The sequence below is a fragment of the Mastigoproctus giganteus genome, chromosome 7 (genome assembly GCF_048544385.1).
Source record: "Mastigoproctus giganteus isolate SK-2022 chromosome 7, ASM4854438v1, whole genome shotgun sequence".
Classification (NCBI taxonomy): Eukaryota; Metazoa; Arthropoda; class Arachnida; order Uropygi; family Thelyphonidae; genus Mastigoproctus; species Mastigoproctus giganteus.
The window spans coordinates 217298699-217316768 of record NC_143581.1 but is presented as its reverse complement, the minus strand read 5'-3'; the positions used below and the strand labels follow the sequence as shown (position 1 = coordinate 217316768).

At 38.8% G+C, this 18070-nt stretch overlaps 1 protein-coding gene across 4 annotated transcripts in view; it reads right to left on the bottom strand.

Moving 5' to 3' along the window:
• Positions 1-18070, bottom strand: part of LOC150083681 (extracellular matrix organizing protein FRAS1-like) — an 866422-nt gene that overhangs the window by 182431 nt on the left and 665921 nt on the right. For all 4 annotated transcript variants that reach the window (XR_016547213.1, XM_090378121.1, XM_090378123.1 and 1 more), the window contains one exon: positions 13870-14075. Coding sequence is in view for 3 of the 4 variants with exons in the window: in XM_090378121.1 (XP_090234247.1) it covers positions 13870-14075 (206 nt within the window). In the remaining variant the exon portion in view is untranslated. The remainder of the gene's footprint in view (positions 1-13869; positions 14076-18070) is intronic.

The window sequence follows — 18070 nt, the reverse complement described above, 5'->3', positions numbered from 1 at the left end:
CGGAACATGATATTGCCATGGGGGATGTCTTTGTGTGTGCGCGATGTAAGGAGTGTAAGGAAATCAGGCGACAACTCAGCGTTGTTATGGGCCTATATGAGAGTTTGAAGGACAGGGTGGATGCCCTCGAAAGATCTAAATTGAGGGGCCCATCAGGCTCTCAGCTGCCCACTCAACGCCAGAGCTCACTCCTGGGCATCAGGCAACACAGCGGCAATCTCCAAAGCAGAATGCGCTGGTCCCAAAGGAACTAGTTATTGTTGGTGACTCTATTGTCAGGGAGACGGGGAATATATTTTGTAAAAAGGATAGGTGGAACAGGACCAGGGTATGTCTGCCAGGGGCAAAGGTTGATGACGTTGTAGAGCGGATATCATCTTTCAAGGGCACAAAAGGTGATATAGTTGTACACGTTGGCACTAATGATATTAAGAGTAGGAGACCGGCGGAATTACTCAACAAGTACAGGTCACTGTTGAAAAAAAGCCGTGAATTAGGGTTGAACTTGAAAGTGTCTGCAATTTTGCCCAGACACGATAGGAGGGAGTATATGATGAGAGCCTTGTCGATCAATTCGGCCCTGGAAAGACTGTGCAAGGCTCAAGGGGTAGAATTTTTTTCAGCCTGGACTGTACTTGTTAACAGGAGAGATTGCTTCTACAGGGATGGGATACACTTAAATAGAAAGGGTGCAAGAATATTTGCTGATGCTATCGAGGCAGTGTTAGGTGGGTCGGAAAACTGCTAGTTTGGGGGATACAAAGACTAATAGTTTAACAGTAACCGCAGGCAGAGGTGAAGGTGATTCTTGCACAACTTCTATTAGAATAAGAAGCGACCTGGAGCGAGGGGTGTTGGGGGTTTCAGGGACGGATGGCAGTCATCATGGAATAGTTGGGTATATGGGATGTGTTAGGGTAACAAGGAATAGGCATAGGAGCATGTATGCTTGCATGTATACCAATGCTAGAAGTATAGTAAATAAACTTGATGAATTTGAAGTGTTGGTCAAGACATCAAAGGCGGATATTGTTGGGATAGCAGAGACGTGGTGTCACACAGATATAAGGAATGCTGAACTGGAATTTGGGGAGTACAATGTGTACAGAAAGGATAGACAGGACAGAAAGGGAGGGGGTGTTATGCTGTTAATTAAGAAAAACATAAAATCAAAGGAAGTGCACCCAGTTAATATAGATGAACAGTGCTCTGTTGAGTCGGTTTGGTGTGAGATAAGCACTGCGAAAGGAAAAATAAGAGTAGGAGTGTGTTATAGGCCTAATGACTTGAATGAGTACAATGAACAATTGTACAGAGAAATAGAGTGGGCCAGTAAATCAGAATGTCTTATAATGGGGGATTTTAACTTCCCAGATATTGACTGGAACTTGTGGGTTGGTCACTCACACACTAATCAGACTTTTGTGAATTTATTGGATGATTGTTTTCTGCAGCAGCATGTTCGAGAGGCAACCAGAGAAAGTAACACTCTTGATCTGGTTATCAGCAGTGATCATTTGTGTATTAAGAATTTGCAGATAAAGGAACCACTAGGTGGCAGTGATCACAGTGTGCTGAAGTGGGATTTATTCAAAGAGGTAACTACCGTCAGGGGTAAAGGAAAGGGATTTTGCTTCCGTAAAGGGGAGTACAGTGGTCTCAGATTGTTTTTAAATTCTGTACAGTGGGATCAACTGACGATGTTACAAACAGTAAATTCTAAGTGGGAAGCATTCAAAGAATTAATTGTGGAAGCAACTAGACTTTATATACCGATTAAGAAATATCGTTCAAGGTTTAGGCCTAAATGGTTATCAAATGAACTAATGAGACTCGTGACAGAGAAGAAAAATGCATGGGATGCATATAAATTATCAGGTGACGCAGAAGCCTGTGGCAGATATAAGCTAGTCTGTAATCAGGTCACAAAGGAGGTTCGGCAGGCGAAGGCGGATTACGAGAAATCTTTGGCAAAAGATGCTAAGAAAAACAGCAAGGATTTCTTTACTTATATAAACTCTAAAAGGAAGGGGATGAATATGATTGGTCCACTTGACATCGATGGTTCGACTGTTGATGATCCTGCTCAGATAGCAAACAAACTGAATGAGTATTTTGCATCTACATTCACACGTGAGGAATTATTACAATTTGAAAATGGAAGAAGGTTATCAAATTGTAGCAGTGTGCTTAATGATTTTGTAATAACTGAGAGCAAAGTGGAGGAGAAATTGTTGAAGTTAAACATAAGAAAGGTACCTGGGGTGGATGGGATCTATCCAGTTATTTTAAAGGAGGCGGCAACGCAACTAAGCAAACCCTTAGCCATAATTATGAGAGCATCCTTGGACTCAGGAGCGGTTCCCACGGACTGGAGATGTGCAAATGTGTCCACAATTCACAAAGGTGGATCGAAGGCTGACACGAGTAATTACAGACCAGTTAGTTTTACTTCTGTTCCGGGTAAAATAATGGAGTCGCTGGTTAAAGATGCATTGCAGGATCATCTAGACAAGACTGCAGCAATAATTCAAACACAGCATGGGTTTGTTAAGGGAAAGTCTTGTCTGACAAATTTGATTGGTTATTATGATGTGGTCACAAAGGAACTGGATGCAAAAAATAATTTTGATATCATATACTTGGATTTCAGGAAAGCTTTTGACACTGTTGCGCATGGAAGACTACTGTACAAATTGGAGCAGAATGGTATTAAGGGTAAGTTGCTACAATGGATAAAAGGATGGTTAAGTGGGAGAAGACAGAGGGTGGTAATCAATGGGTGCTGCTCTTCGTGGACTAATGTTATTAGTGGAGTCCCACAGGGTTCGGTGTTGGGCCCACTGTTGTTTTGTGTATTTATCAATGATATTGATGAAGGTATATCAGGCTTAACGTCGAAATTTGCAGATGACACAAAGGTTGGCAGGGTTGTTAATGACAGTAATGGCAGTGTGCTACTGCAACAGGATCTAGATAATTTGGGCAGAGGGCTAAGAAGTGGCAACTGAAGTTCAACCTTGACAAATGCAAAGTACTGCATATGGGTAGAAGTAACCCCAGAGAAACGTACCAACTGTGTGGTACTACACTTAAGGTGGTAGAAAATGAAAAAGACCTGGGAGTAATTGTGCAGTCAGATATGAAGTTTTCTGAGCAGTGCAGACAGGCTGCTAGGGCGGGTCATGGGGTTTTGTCAATGATGTATAGGAATTTTGCTAGCAGGGAAAAGGAGGTGATTGTCCCTCTGTATAAGGCAATGGTCAGGCCACGCCTTGAGTACTGCGTACAGGTCTGGAGGCCTCATTTTAGGAAGGATGTAGATTTTCTTGAGCGTGTACAGAGAAGAGCAACACGATTGGTGAGGGGAAAGAAGGGATTCTCTTACCAAGAGAGGCTTAAGTTCTGCAAATTGCAGTGGCTGGAGACTAGGCACCTGCGCGGTGATCTGATTGAGGTCTATAAGGCCTTGAATGGGTTGAGCACGCTGAATTCTGATGGGATCCTTCCACTTGTTCAGATTACCAACCTACGGGGACATAAGTTCAAATTAAGAAAGGACAGATGTAGAATAGATGTGCGGAAATTTGCCTTTAGCCAGCGGGTGGTTAATTGCTGGAACAAACTTCCATCTGTCGTTGTAGAAGTTGATAGGTTAAATAAATTTAAGGAGGAACTGGACAGGCATTTGGAGGGAATGGTGTGATTGTTTTTTTTATTTTTATTTTTTTTTTTTTTGGCTGATGCTGCATAAGCTCCTACACTTGCTTTCTTGCATCATGTGCCACTACTACTACTACCTATCTGTACATATAAGGTGTACTGTTGGTACATCTTATATATACAGACTCTCTTGAAATTACAAACATGCTGAAAACTATCAGCTGTGTTTATAAATACTGTTTTTATACTTATAACTACTCTGAAAATCAGTGCATGATGGTGGGGCCCTTTGAACAAGCTTTGAGACAATACGGACCAAAGTTGAAAAAATTCTGTGGAATTTGGAAAAAATATATAAATATATATACAGTAGGGTCCTGCTTTTCAGCATTCCGCTAATACAGTGGTTTTAAGGCGCCTCCGTAGCCAGGTGGGAAGGAGCAGCAGTGCGTAGCACACGCTTCTTGATTAGACCGGGGTTCGAGCCCGTCACCACCAAATACGGAGGATGTGGAAAGGTCAGGAAATGATCACCGCATATCCCGGAGCAATATGGCCTTAGTTGCTAATGCTCCTAAAAACCAAATAACAAACAGTGGTTTTAAATTATATCCGTGTTCAGCACTTGTTCCGCTTTTTTGTGGGCAACCAAGTCAGAGAAGGGCATCAGGCACCATTTTATTGTCTGTTATTCAGTCTGTTTTCAGCCTATGATAGTGTAAACAGGTTATTAGGCTTTTATATATATTTGCAAGTGAGAAAAAGGCTATGTTGACCCTTTTCGACAGGAGTCTGGAACTAACCTGCTGTATGAGTGGGGCACTACTGTATATGTATCTGAAGACATCACTGAAAAAAAATAATAAGTAATGCCAAATTTTTGTCTTTTTATAATTTTTTTATTTTTTTTATGAATTTTGACTTTATTTTTGACAATATACTCATTCTAATGTTCAGCTATAAAGAAACAATAATATTTAAAAGTATTTATTTGCATAGTTTTTGCAAATTTTGCAAACTTACAAATTTCTCAAAAAAAAAAAAATTCACTCCAGATCATATGCATTTAGTCTAATAATCCATTTATGAAAGGATTAATTATATTACTAATAATTAATTACTGAAAGTTATTTTTATTTTAACATTTATTATTTTCACTTAGAATTACTGCTTGGGTGCATATATTTTAAGGTGCTCCTTGTTGATGGGAGAGACTTCTATAGGAATGGGGTGCACTTAAATAGAAAGGGTGCAAGAATATTTGCTGATGCTATCGAGGCAGTGTCAGGTGCGTTTGAAAACTGCTAGCTTGGGGGGGGGATACACAGACTAAAAGGTTCACAGTGACCACAGGCAGAGGCAAAAGTGGTTCTTGCACTGCTTTTATCAGAATGAGCAGCAGCCTGAAAAGCAAGGCAATGGAGATTTCCAGGATTGCGGGGAGTCATAGTGGAACAAGTAAATACATGGGCTGTGTTAGGGTAAGTAAGAGTAAGAACAGGTGCATGTATACTTGCATGTACACCAATGCTAGGAGTATAGTTAATAAATTTCATGAGCTTGAAGTGGTAGTCAAGACATCAAAGGCAGATATTGTTGGGATATCAGACGTGGTGTCACACATACATAAGCAGTGCAGAATTGGAATTTGGGGAGTACAATGTGTACAGAAAGGACAGACAGGAAGGGAGGAGGGTTTATGCTGTTAGTTAGAGTGGGTGGGTCAGTGAATCAGAATGTCTTATAAGGGGGATTTTAACTTTCCAGATATTGACTGAAACTTGTGGGTTGGTCACTCGCACAATAGCAAGAATTTTGTGGATTTATTGGATGACTGTTTTCTACAGCAACATGCTCGAGGGGCAACCAGAGGGAGTAATACTCTTTATTTGATTATCAGCAGTGATTATTCATGCATTAAGAATTTGCAGATAAAGGAACCACTGGGTGACAATGATCACAATGTACTGATGTGGGAATTACAGCAGACTCTTGATTTACCGGGATCGGTTTAACCAGGACACTTCAAGACTCCAAATAATAAAAAAAAAAAATCAACCAGAAATCATAAAACTCAATAACTAGAATAGGTATAAACAGATGTTTTGCAAGTTGTATATAAGAAACAAGCCAGGCGTTATAAAGTTGTCAATGGGATATTATTATCTTGCAATCTCTATGCTCAAAAAAAGAAAAAAAAAAGTTTAGTTTGTTTTAGTGCATCGCTTCGATTGTTCTGTTTCGTCGCACCGCAAAGAGAAAAATTTTATTTAGTTATTTATGTCAGAGATAACGAAAAAAATTTTTTTTGTTTAGTAATTGTGAAAATGATGGGTAAATGCAAATGAGTTGCACTTTCAATTAAACAAAAACTTAAAATTATTCAAAGTTTGAAAACGGTGCATCCGTTAAATCTCTAATGAACTATTATAATGTTAGTGACCAAACCATATGCGACATCGTAAAATAATAAAGGGATGCTATTCGATTTAAAATCAACATAAAAAAAAATAAAGGGAAGCATCGTATTGGACACACGATTAGTGTGTTGTAAGTTTTTTCATTTTTTATCTATTGCCATATTTTTTACATAGGTTGCTGAACATTTCTGGATATATTGTACTGTAGTAAGTCCCAAACTTACGTAACTTCGAACTTACAGTAATTTTTTTTTTAAGATTGTAAAATTTAAAACAGAATAATAATAATAATAAGCAATCAATAAAGACGATCATGGCGCACACAAATTGCACAAGTGAGATATGGAGTTACAAGCTAAAAAATAGGAATGAAGAAAAGATTTTAAAATTTATTTAGGTTTTTTTTAATAATTAAAATAAGGATGTTTGAAAATGGTCAAAACATGAACAAGCATCGCATGGAATTTAGATTTGTCAGTGTCAATAGTGAACACTAATAAAGGAGAACAATAATAAAGGAGAAAGACAGAATATGAGAAGCGGTGAAGGGATCGGCACCAATGAAGTCAACTATGATAGTCAACTATGATAACCAAGGCTACGAAATACATATCAGTTTTTACTGTACAATTTCTTCCTTTAATGTTTTCTTTTTGTACGTGCCACTCCAACAACTCACCGCTGTCCGCAGATAAAGTTTTTAATTGAACTAATTAAAAATATATAACTACTTTTCTATATATATAACTAATATATAAAAAAATATATAACTAATTGAAAAATACAGGGTGTCTCAAAAATATTGGTACAAACGTTTAGGGGAGGTAGGTAACATCTAAAGGAATGTGAATCGCATAGGAACCCATAACCGGAAATGTCACCGTAAGTCGGTACACCACACTGTTCATCAGTTCATGAGAGGGAAAATTTCTGGTTTACTCATTCAAGCAGTAGTTGCTGCATGAAGAGCATGCATCGATATATGAACTGTGAGCTGGCAGACATGCACCTAGTGTATGGATTAGCAGAGGGCAATGGACGAGCTGCTCAACGAATTTATGGAGAACATGTCTGTCTGGACCACCGTTTGTTTGCATGTGTGCATCAAAATTTGTGCGATTATGGGTCATTTAGAGGTAACAGGAGTAGTGCGGGCAGACCACGTTCGACGCGAACTCCCGCCATGGAAGAAAGTGTGTTGAATGCCCTCCAGAATAATCCTACTACCAGCACAAGTGCCGTTGCCTCTGCCTTAGGAGTGCCTCGTTGCAGTGTACAGCATGTCTGGCATGACGATTCCTTACACCCCTTTCATCTCCAAAGGGTTCAGTTACTGCTCCCCCAAGATCATCCTGCACGTGTGGCTTTTGCACAGTGGTTTCCCCAAGAAAGTGTTCAAGACTTGTATTTTCCAGCCTATGTTTTGTTCACGGATGAGGCTTATTTCACTCGAGAAGGCTTATTCAATCAGCACAATGCTCACGTGTGGGCTCACGACAACACACACGGTGTGCGCCCTCCTGTGGCACAACATTGCATCACAATAAATGTGTGGGCAGGTGTGGTCGGTGACTGCTTAGTCGGCCCATACCTGTTACCATCCCACATGAACTCCGCTAAATATCGGATCTTTCTTGAACAAGTTCTACCAGGGTTACTTGATGATGTTCCAGCAAATGTGAGATGCAACATTTGGTTTCAACATGACGGGGCGCCTGCCCATTATGGAAGGTGTGTTTGTGACCATTTGAACAGGCGTTTTGGGCATCGATGGATTGGCCGTGGTGGACCTGTTGCCTGGCCCCCACGCTCACCTGATTTATCGAGCCTTGATTTCTTTCTGTGGGGTGCCTTCAAATCTATCGTGTATGAATAGCCTGTGGAGACAGAAACGGATCTCGTGGCAAGACTCTGCACTGCTGCTACTGTCAAAGAAACCCCAGGTGTGTTTGACCATGTCTGCCAATCCATGCTGCATCGGTGTCACGCATGCATCACGTCTCATGGTGAAACCTTCGAGAATCTGTTGTAACATCATGAAATGCATCAATCTCATACTCCATTGTTAATATTATATCAAATAAATGTTTGCCACTAATTACTGTCTTGTGTCATTTCTGCTTCTTGTGCCTCTGCTACTATTTCCTGTGACGTTTCCGGTTATGCGTTCCTATGCGATTCACATTCCTTTAGATGTTACCTACCTCCCCTAAATATTTGTACCAATATTTTTGAGACACCCTGTATATAACTATTTTTCTTCATTCTTCTGAGGATATTGTAGTTTTTGTAATTTTGGCATATCACGGATATAGGAGCAATATTTTAATAGTCATTCCGTAGTTACGTAAAACTCGACTTACGTAAGAAGTCCTGGAACGTATGTCAGGGACTTACTGTATTTTTGGATTAACCGGAAAATCGATTATCCAGGATTTTTATTTTACCATCTATCCCCGAAAATCGAGAGTCTACTGTACTTAAAGATGTAACTACCATCAAGGCTAAAGGGAAGGACTTTTGCTTTCGTAAAGGTGACTACGGTGTCTCAGACATTTTTTAAATTCTGTACAGTGAGATCAACTGATGATGTTACCAACGTTGAATTCTAAATGGGAATAAGGCCATCAGGGACATAATTTTGAAGGTTACTAGGCTTTTCATATGAATAAGAAATACTGTTCAAGATTTAGGCCTAAATGAATGTCAGATGAATTAATGAGGCTCATGTCAGAGAAGAAAAATGTATGGGACGCATATAAAATATCACGTGACACAGAAACCTATGGCAGATATAAAATAACCTGTAATCAAGTCTACATTTCAAGGGTACAGCTCTAAAAGAGTGTTTGCAGGCCGGCTGCTAGTTAGTACACCGGACCAGACCGAACCTTTTGGTAAATCTTCAGGAGGCTTCCAGATCAACTAGTGTAAAATCTTGCTACCTCTACTCTGCCAGATAGTGACTGGAGGGAGTTCGAGTAGTGTGTATATGGTGGGCATTGTTGAGGCCACGTTATGTAAAGGATCTGGGTATATTCTTACCATGTGTATTGCCACATCCAAAAATTTCATTACTTCATACAGCATGTCCCCCACTTTTTCTTACTACTGAATACACAATGAATTGTCAAACTAACAGAGTAAGCTTATCTGTGAAAATATCTAAACCTCCCAAACACTTCCTAGTTCATTTCACAAATATACGTGGTCTCAATTCAAATCTCAATGATGTCCATTTCCACTTACAGTCTGCCAAACCCCATGTACTTTTTCTGACTGAATCTCAGTTATCGGTTGACTCAACTACTGCTCATCTCAGATGCCCAAATTATTCCCTGTATGATTCCTTTTGCCTCAAAGGTGATACAGTGCATATGTCTTTTCCAATATTTCCTGTCAGAGACTTGGTAATCTTGAATCTCCTCTTTTCGATCTTCTCTGGCTTAAAATCTCTCTACCTCATTGTATCAAATTCATCTGTTTTCTCTACCATTCTCTCAACTTTCTCCAGTCCAACTTTCCTAATGGTGAGGTAATTTTCCTTGGTGATTTTAATGTTCACAACTCCAGCTGGCTCCTGTTTTCTAGTCACACTGACCTAGCTGGTTGAGATGCTGACGCTTTTGCAATTACTAATGACCTTGCACAGATTGATCATTTACCTACAAGAATACTGTACAATCCTAACCATACAGTCAACACGCTTGATCTTTTTCTCACAAACAACCATTCTAAGTACACGGTTGAAGTGAGTGGTCCTTTAGATCACAACTTGGTGAGTGTCTCTTCTCCAATGGAGACTTTATCTCATGACTATTCCCAACCTCGTATTGTTTGGCATAACAAGAATGCAAAATCAGATGACCTGCAAGATTTCTTTTCTTCTTTTCTTTGGTTGGATTACTGTTTCAAAACTTCTGATGTCAATGTTTGCTCAGATCGTATCAGTGAAATTATTCTTGTAGGAATGGAATTCTTTATTCCACACTCCACTTTAAAATCTTGTCCTTTATCTAAACCTTGGTTTTCCAATAAATGTGCTAAGGCTTCCAAGAGAAATTGTTGCATATCGTAATTGCTTGTTTCCAATTCTTCAGTTTAATTTTCTGCCTACACCAAAGCTCGCAACAATTGTAAAGCAGTTATTAATCAGTCCAAACTAGCGTCTGAACAGGCTAAGAGTAGAAAACTTGCTACTTGCCCTAATGTTAGCCGAGCATTCTGGTCTCTTGCCAAAGCTACTGGCTGCAACTTTTGCCCATCTCTGCTCCCACCTCTGTTAAAAACCAGATGGTAACTTTTTTTTCTGTTGTAACTTTAGTCAAGGATAAAGCTGATCTTTTAGCATCCCATTTTATTTCCAACTCCTGTATTAATGATCTTGGTAAAACACCTCACACCATTCCCAACATGTTCCATTTAATGCCTCCTGTGGTCTTCAGTCAAAAGGATGTCAGAAGGATTTTGATGAATCTTGATGATAAGAAAGCTCCAGGTCCTGATGGTATTTCTCCCCTTGTTCTCAAAACCTGTGCTCCTGAACTTACTCCTGTTTTTGCCGTCTTTTTTCACTTTCTTATTCCAAAGGTTTTTTCCTTCTGCTTGGAAATTTGCTCATATAATCCCAGTTTCTAAAAAGGGTGACAAATCCCTCCCATCCAATTATTGTCCCATTGCAATTATTTCTACTCTTCCTATAGTAATGGAGAAATCAATTAACTGCCAACTCTTAAACTACTTAGAAACCATCCGTCTGATCAACGATCACTAGTATGGATTCCGTCAGTGTCGATCCACTGGTGATATTCTGGCTTACGTTATGCATTTATGGATAAATTCAATGGAAAAGTTTGGTGAAACCCATGCAGTTGCTCTTGACACAAAGGTCTTCGATCATGATTGGCATAAAGGTCTTCTAAACAAGCTTTCATCTTATGGTTTGCCAAATGTTTTTAGTAATTGGTTATCCAGTTTTCTCTCTGATCGCTCACTGAGGGTGATGGTAGATGGCTCTCTGTCTTCTAACTTCTCCACTAATTCCCGTGTCCCCCAAGGTTCAGTTCTTTCCCCCACTCTTTTCCTCTTGTATATTAATCACCTTCTTCCATTAACTGGAAATCTTATGCATAGTTTGGCCGATAATAGCACATTGCATTCCACTTTCCATTTTGAGAAACCTTGCCCTGCTAAATCAACTTTAACTTCTCAAATATCCGCTTCCAATCTCCAGGTAATTCTTCAATGGGGCAAAGACAACTTAGTTGATTTCAACCCTTCTAAAACTCTGTCTTGTCTTATATCTTGCAAAAAGGATTCTTCTACTCCTATGCTTATCTATGGTAACACACCAATTTCTAGGCAAAATGATATATCTCTTTTGGGGATTACCCTGACCTAATCTCTCTCTCTCTCTTGGCACAAGTACATTACAAATATTGCTTCCTCTGCATCTAAAAAACTTGGTTTTCTTTTTCATTCTCTGCGTTACTTTTCTTCAAAACAGCTGTGCACTCTGTACAAATGGCAAATCCGCCCTACCTTGAATATTGTTACCACATCTGGGGTGTTGCCCTCAAAACCTCTCTCAGGCTTTCTAGATTCCATTCAGAAGAGGGCAGTTAGGTTAATTAATGACTCATCTCTAACAGAGTCTCTCCACTCACTGTCTTATAGACGTACTGTTTCTGCCGTATGCCTTTTCTGTAGATACTTTCATGGGTACTGTTCTTCTGAATGGGCTTCTATAATTTCCGCTCTCTCTTTCAAAACAGTCTGAACACGTGCCGCCACCAGCCAACATCCATTTACTGTCCAACTTCAAACTCACAGAACCAACTTTTCATTTTCCTCATTTATTCATTCAACTGCTGTTTTCTGGAACAACCTTCCTTCATACGTATTTCCTGAAAATTACAGTCTACAGAAGTTCAAGTTTAATATCAACAAATATCTTCTATCGTCTTCTCAACTTCTAACCAAAGCACAGTACTAAGTACAATAGGTTCTAATACCTCTGAGGTTTGGGGTTTTCATAAAAGAAAAAAAAAAAAAAAAAAAGTCACAAAGAAGGTTAGGGAGGTGAAGGCAGATTATGAGAAATCTTTGGCAAAGGATGCAAAGGAAAACAGCAGAGAGTTCTTTAGAAGGAAAGAGATGAATCAGATTGGAACACTTGACATAGATGGGTTGACTATTGATGATCATGCTCGGGTAGCTTATAAACTAAATGAGTATTTTGCATTCTACATTCACACATGAGGAGTTATACAATGAGATGAGTGCCAGAAGTTTATCAAACTTTAACAGGGAGCTAAGTGATTTTGTAATAAATGAGAGCAAAGTGGAAGAGAAATCATTGAAATTAATCATAAAAAAGGCACCTGGAGTGGACGTGATCTATCCAATTATATTAAAGGAGGCAGCAAAGCCTTAGCCATAATTATTAGAACTTCCTTGGACTCGGCGAGTTCAAGTTTAACTTATGTTCCGAGGAAAAATAATGGAATCATTGGTTAAAGAAGCATTGCAGGATTATCTAGACAAGACTGCAGTAATAGTTAAGACACAGCATGGGTTTCTTAAAGGGAAGTTTTGTCTGACAAATTTGATTGGATACTATAATATGGTCACAAAGGAACTGAATGCCAAAAATAATTTTGATATCATATACTTGGATTTCAGGAAAGCTTTTGATACTGTTGCACATGGAAGACTGTTCTCCAAATTGGAGGGGCATTAAGGGTCAGTTGCTACAATGGATAAAGGGATGGTTGAGTGGGAGATGACAGAAAGTAGTAATCAATGACACTGCTCTTCGTAGGCAAATATTATTAGTGGAGTTCCCCAGGGTTTGGGTTTGGGCCCATTGTTGATTTGTATATTTATGAATGATATTGATGAAGATATATCAGGTATAATGTCCAAGTATGCTACTCCAACTGGATTTAGATAAGTTGGACAAATGGGCTCAGAAATGGCAGCTGAAGTTTACCATTGACAAATGCAAAGTACTGCATATGAGTAGCGATAACCGAAGAGAAACGTACCAATTGTGTGGTACTACACTTGCAGAAGTGGAAAGTTAAAAAGACCTGGGGGTAATTGTGCAGTCAAATATGAAGTTCACTGAGCAGTGCAAATGGGCTGCCAGGGAGGCCATGGAGCCTTGTCAATGATATATTGGAATTTTGCTAGCAGGGAAAGGGAGATGATTATCCCATTATACAAGGCAATGGTTAGGCTACACCTAGAGTACTGTGTATAGGTCTGGAGGCCTCATTTTAGGAAGGATGTAGAGTTGGTAGAACGAGTACAAAGGGCAACAAGATTGGTGAGGGGATGCTCTTACCAAGAAAGGGTTAAATTTTGCAAATTGCAGCACCTGGAGAGTAGGCACCTGCGAGGTGATCTGGTTGAAGTGTATAAGGCCTTGAATGGGTTGAGCAAATGCTGATGGGATTCTTCACCTTGCTCAGATTAAGAACCCTGTTTCACTCAGATTCAAATTGAGGAAAGACAGTTGTAGAATAGATGTGCAGAAATTTGCCTTTAGCCAGCGGTAGTTGATTGGTGGAACAGACTTCCATCTTTTGTTGTGGAAGCTGATAGCCTAAATAAATTTAAAGCTGAGTTGGACAGGCATTTGGAACGAATCGAGGGGTGAAATGGGTGGGGGTTTTTTTGGCTGATGCTGCATAAGCTTGCTTTCTTGCATCGTATGCCAATGCTAATGCTAATATTCGTTATCATTTCCAAATTTACATACGAAAACATTTAATCCTACCTTTTCACCGGGGAGAAATGTGACACGTGATATATTGGTACTTGGTCGTTCAATGAAGTCTAATCCTGCTAATGCACTATTCTGTTTAGTGTAACAGCAAACTGATGATTCCTTAGTTAGATCGCCAGCTCGAAGAAGTGCTAATTCTACTGTTTTAGTAGTTTCTTTCACCGTTATTTCCTTTACAGCAAACTGCATTATTGGAACTGTAAAAGAAAAAAAACTTATATCTATAAAAATATGAAAAAATATAAAATCAAAACAAAAGAAAAAAAAAAACATACATACATTACTATCCATGAGTGAAAACGACAAAGATTAATCCTGCCTCCAATCATATCATCTTAGATTCTAACAGTTATACTCTCATCCTCATATTTTTGTACCATTCTGTATGTTATGACATTCATGCAAAAAAAAAAGGCAGATTTCTTCAGCATGTCTTTCTTTACAAAAAAAAAAAAAGTCACCCTGTTTCACTCAGTTATTTGTTTACTCCTTCCTTAAATTACATAAGCTCTCTGGTTCATTAACTACATGTAATAATCTATACAATACATCTGATATTGCATAATTGGAGTTTAATAATAATTAATAATCTTTTGGCTGAAAAGGGGATTTTCTTATATCTAGTCTACAACTATTCTTCCTCAATTTAAGTGCATGTTATTCTAGTTTGTGTGACACACACACACACACACACACACACACACACACACACACACACACTGGCCAAAAAAATCAAACTGTTATTCAGTATCGAATCAGGAAGACCTTTTTTTTGAATAACAACAAGCATGCAACACAGCATGAATTCTATAAGATGTTTTAGTGCATTTTGGTATAACTGTAACCATTCTTCCACAAAATATTGCATGGCTGCAATAAAGTTGAAAGAAGAGGAAAAGAATGGGGGAAAGAACTGAACCTTGGGGGACACAGAGAGCCATCTACCATCACTCTCAGTGAGCGATCAGAGAGAAAACTGGATAACCAATTACTAAAAACAGTTGGCAAACCATAGGATGGAAGCTTGTTTAGAAGACCTTTATGCCAAACACGATCGAAAACCTTTGAGATGTCAAGAGCAACTACTTGTGTTTCACCGAACCTTTCCATTCAATTAGTCCATAAAAGGGTAACATAAGCCAGAATATCACCAGTGGATCGACACTGATGGAATCCATACTGGCGATCGTTGATCAGACTGAAGGTTTCTAGGTAGTTTAAGAGTTGCGGTTAATTTATTTCTCCATTACTCTAGAAAGATTAGAAGTAATTGCAATGGGACGACAATTGGATAGGAGGGATTTGTCACCCTTTTTAGGAATTGGCTGAATATAAGCAAATTTCTTATTTTGAAACACCTTTGGAATAAGAAAGTGAAAAAAAGGTGACACAGAACAAATGTAAATTCAGTAGCACAGGTTTTGAGAAAAAGTGGAGAAATACCATCAGACCTGGAGCTTTCTTAGCATCAATGGTCATCAAAATCTTTCTGACACCCTTTGGATGGAAAACCACAGGAGACATTCAATGGAGCATGCTGGGAATGGTGGGAGGTGTTTTACCAAGATCATTAATTCATGAATTGGAAGAAAAATGGAAAGCTAACAGGTCATCTTTATCTTTGGCTGAAGTGACAATAGAGCCATCTGGTTTTAACAGAGGTGGGAGCAGAGATGGGTAAAAGTTGTGTCCAATAGCTTTGGCAAGAGACCAGAATGCTCGGCTACCATTAGGGCAAGAAGCCAGTTTTCTACTCTTAGCCTGTTCAAAATCTAGTTTGGACTGATTAATAACTGCTTTACAATTGCTGTGAGCTCTGGTGTAGGCAGAAAATGAAACCGAAGAATTGGAAACAAGCCAATTACGATATGCAACAATTTTCTCTTGAACAGCCTTAGCACATTTATTGGAAAACCAAAGTCATTAGTAATTGTAAAAGCCTCAGCATCTCAACCAGCTGGGTCTGTGTGACTAGAAATGGATGCCAGCTGGAGTTATGAACATTAAAACCACCAAGGAAAATTACTTCACTGTTAGGTAAGTTGGACTGGAGAAAGTCAAGTTGCAAAGAGAGGAAATGAAAGAGTTCCAAGTGATTAGTGGAGTTAGGAGAACGGTAGAGACAACAGATGAATTTGACAGAATGAGGTAGAGATATTTTAAGCCAGAGAAGATCAATAAAAGAGGAGATTCTAAAGTAACAAGTCTTTGACAGGGAATATTGGGCCGACCGGGCTAGCCAGGTGGGTAAAGTGCCTGCCTGACAACCCAAAGGTCGCGGGTTTGAATTCCGCCTCGGGCTTGGATCAAAGTACTGCAAAAACCTTGGGAGGTGCATTATGGCCACAAGCCGATGCGCCAACAACTACCCAAAAAAAAAAAAAAAAAAAAAAGGGAATATTGGAACAGATATATGCATAAGTACCACCTCTGAGGTGAAAGGAATCATACAGTGAATAATTAGGACTAAGATGAGCAGTGGTTGAATCTATACCCTCCAATAATTTGTCTAGTTCTTCCTTGAATTTATTCAAACTACCCACTTCCACAACAATGGATGGAAGCTTGTTCCGGCAATCAACCACCTGTTAGCTGAAGGTAATCTTCCCCAGATCTGTTTTGCACCATCCTTCCTCAATTGGAATTTATGCCCCATCGTGTGCATAGTCTGAACAAGAGGAAGAATCGCATCAATACTGAGTTTGCTCAAGCCTTCCAAAGCCTTAAACACCTCAATAAAATCACCTTGCAGGTGCCTAGTCTCCAGACACTGCAATTTCCAGCATTTAAGCCTTTCTTTGTAAGAGCGCCCTTTTGTTCCCCTCACCAACCTTGTTGCTCTACTCTGTACTCATTCTAGAAACTCTACATCCTTCAAAAATATAGCCTCCAGACCTCTATGCAGTATTCAAGATGTGACCTGACCATTGCCTTATACAATGGCACAATTACTTCCTTATCCCTGTTAGCAAAATTCCTGTAAATCATCAACAAAACCCCATAATCAAAAATCATTGTTCATGGCATTTTGTCATCCTGGCAGCTTTTCTGCGCTGCTCAGAGAACTTCATATATGACTGCACAATTACTCTCAGATCCTTTTTCATTTTCCATTACCTAAGTGTAGTATCACACAGTTGGTATGTTACCCTGAGATTACTGTTACCCATATGCAGTAACTTGCATTGGAGTGTAATCTGAGCAAGAGGAAGAAGGCCATTACCACTGAGCTTGCATTGATCAGCATTAAGAACTTAACATTTCTTACTCACAGAGCAACTTTGTTCCAAATTGATTTATACTTTTCATAGTCTTTTAGTGTTCTTAAAGAAATAAATATTATTTATATTTATCCCTTTCAACTTTCTTTTCTCTTACCTATTTCATCAGCTTAGTCATCCGCATTGGTATAGTTCTGAAACAAAAACACTTTAAAGATATAAAAAGGTAGGTGGACCCTAAAATTATTTCTCTGAATAGTTCCTATTTATCATTTGCACTCATCGGGTTCACCAACAGTTGCCTTTAATGGAATTCAAACAATGCCCAAGGCCACCATAATTTCCTTTGCAAAAATTAAAACCCATCCTCTTTACTTTTGGCAACAGTTATCTCTTTTTAGGTATGCCAGTTATCTCTTTTTAGGTATTAATACAATATGATTACAACCTAGCAGATAGTTTATTAATGCAAAAGATTTCAATATTTCAAAAGGAAAATTCAAAATATTTCAATATTTTAGTTAATGTATTTTGGTCATGTGGATTTGAACCATGGTCAACTCAAATGAGTGTACTACTGTACTTTTACACTTCCCATTTGGATATACCTTTTGAATCCTGTAATCCCTCTAAAGATCTTGCCTCTGATCCCAATATGTTTCAAGTTAGTACTCAATTAACCGAAAAAGGTGCTTTTTAATAACAGAGAAGAGTATATCCTTTATATATAATTTTGTATGCTCTGAAATAGCAGAACAAATTTGGGTTCATCTCAATCATATCAACAAATAAACAATGTATAACCATATTCAGGAGGTTAGTATTAGGTTAGAGGACATGGGACAAAAGAAAGTGGAAGCAGTACTTCTAGGTTAAAAATAGGACAAAATGTTGCAGAAAAATAAATAGGTGCAGTATTCAACAATATATATATATATTATATATATTTTTTAATGAAAACCTCAAGGATG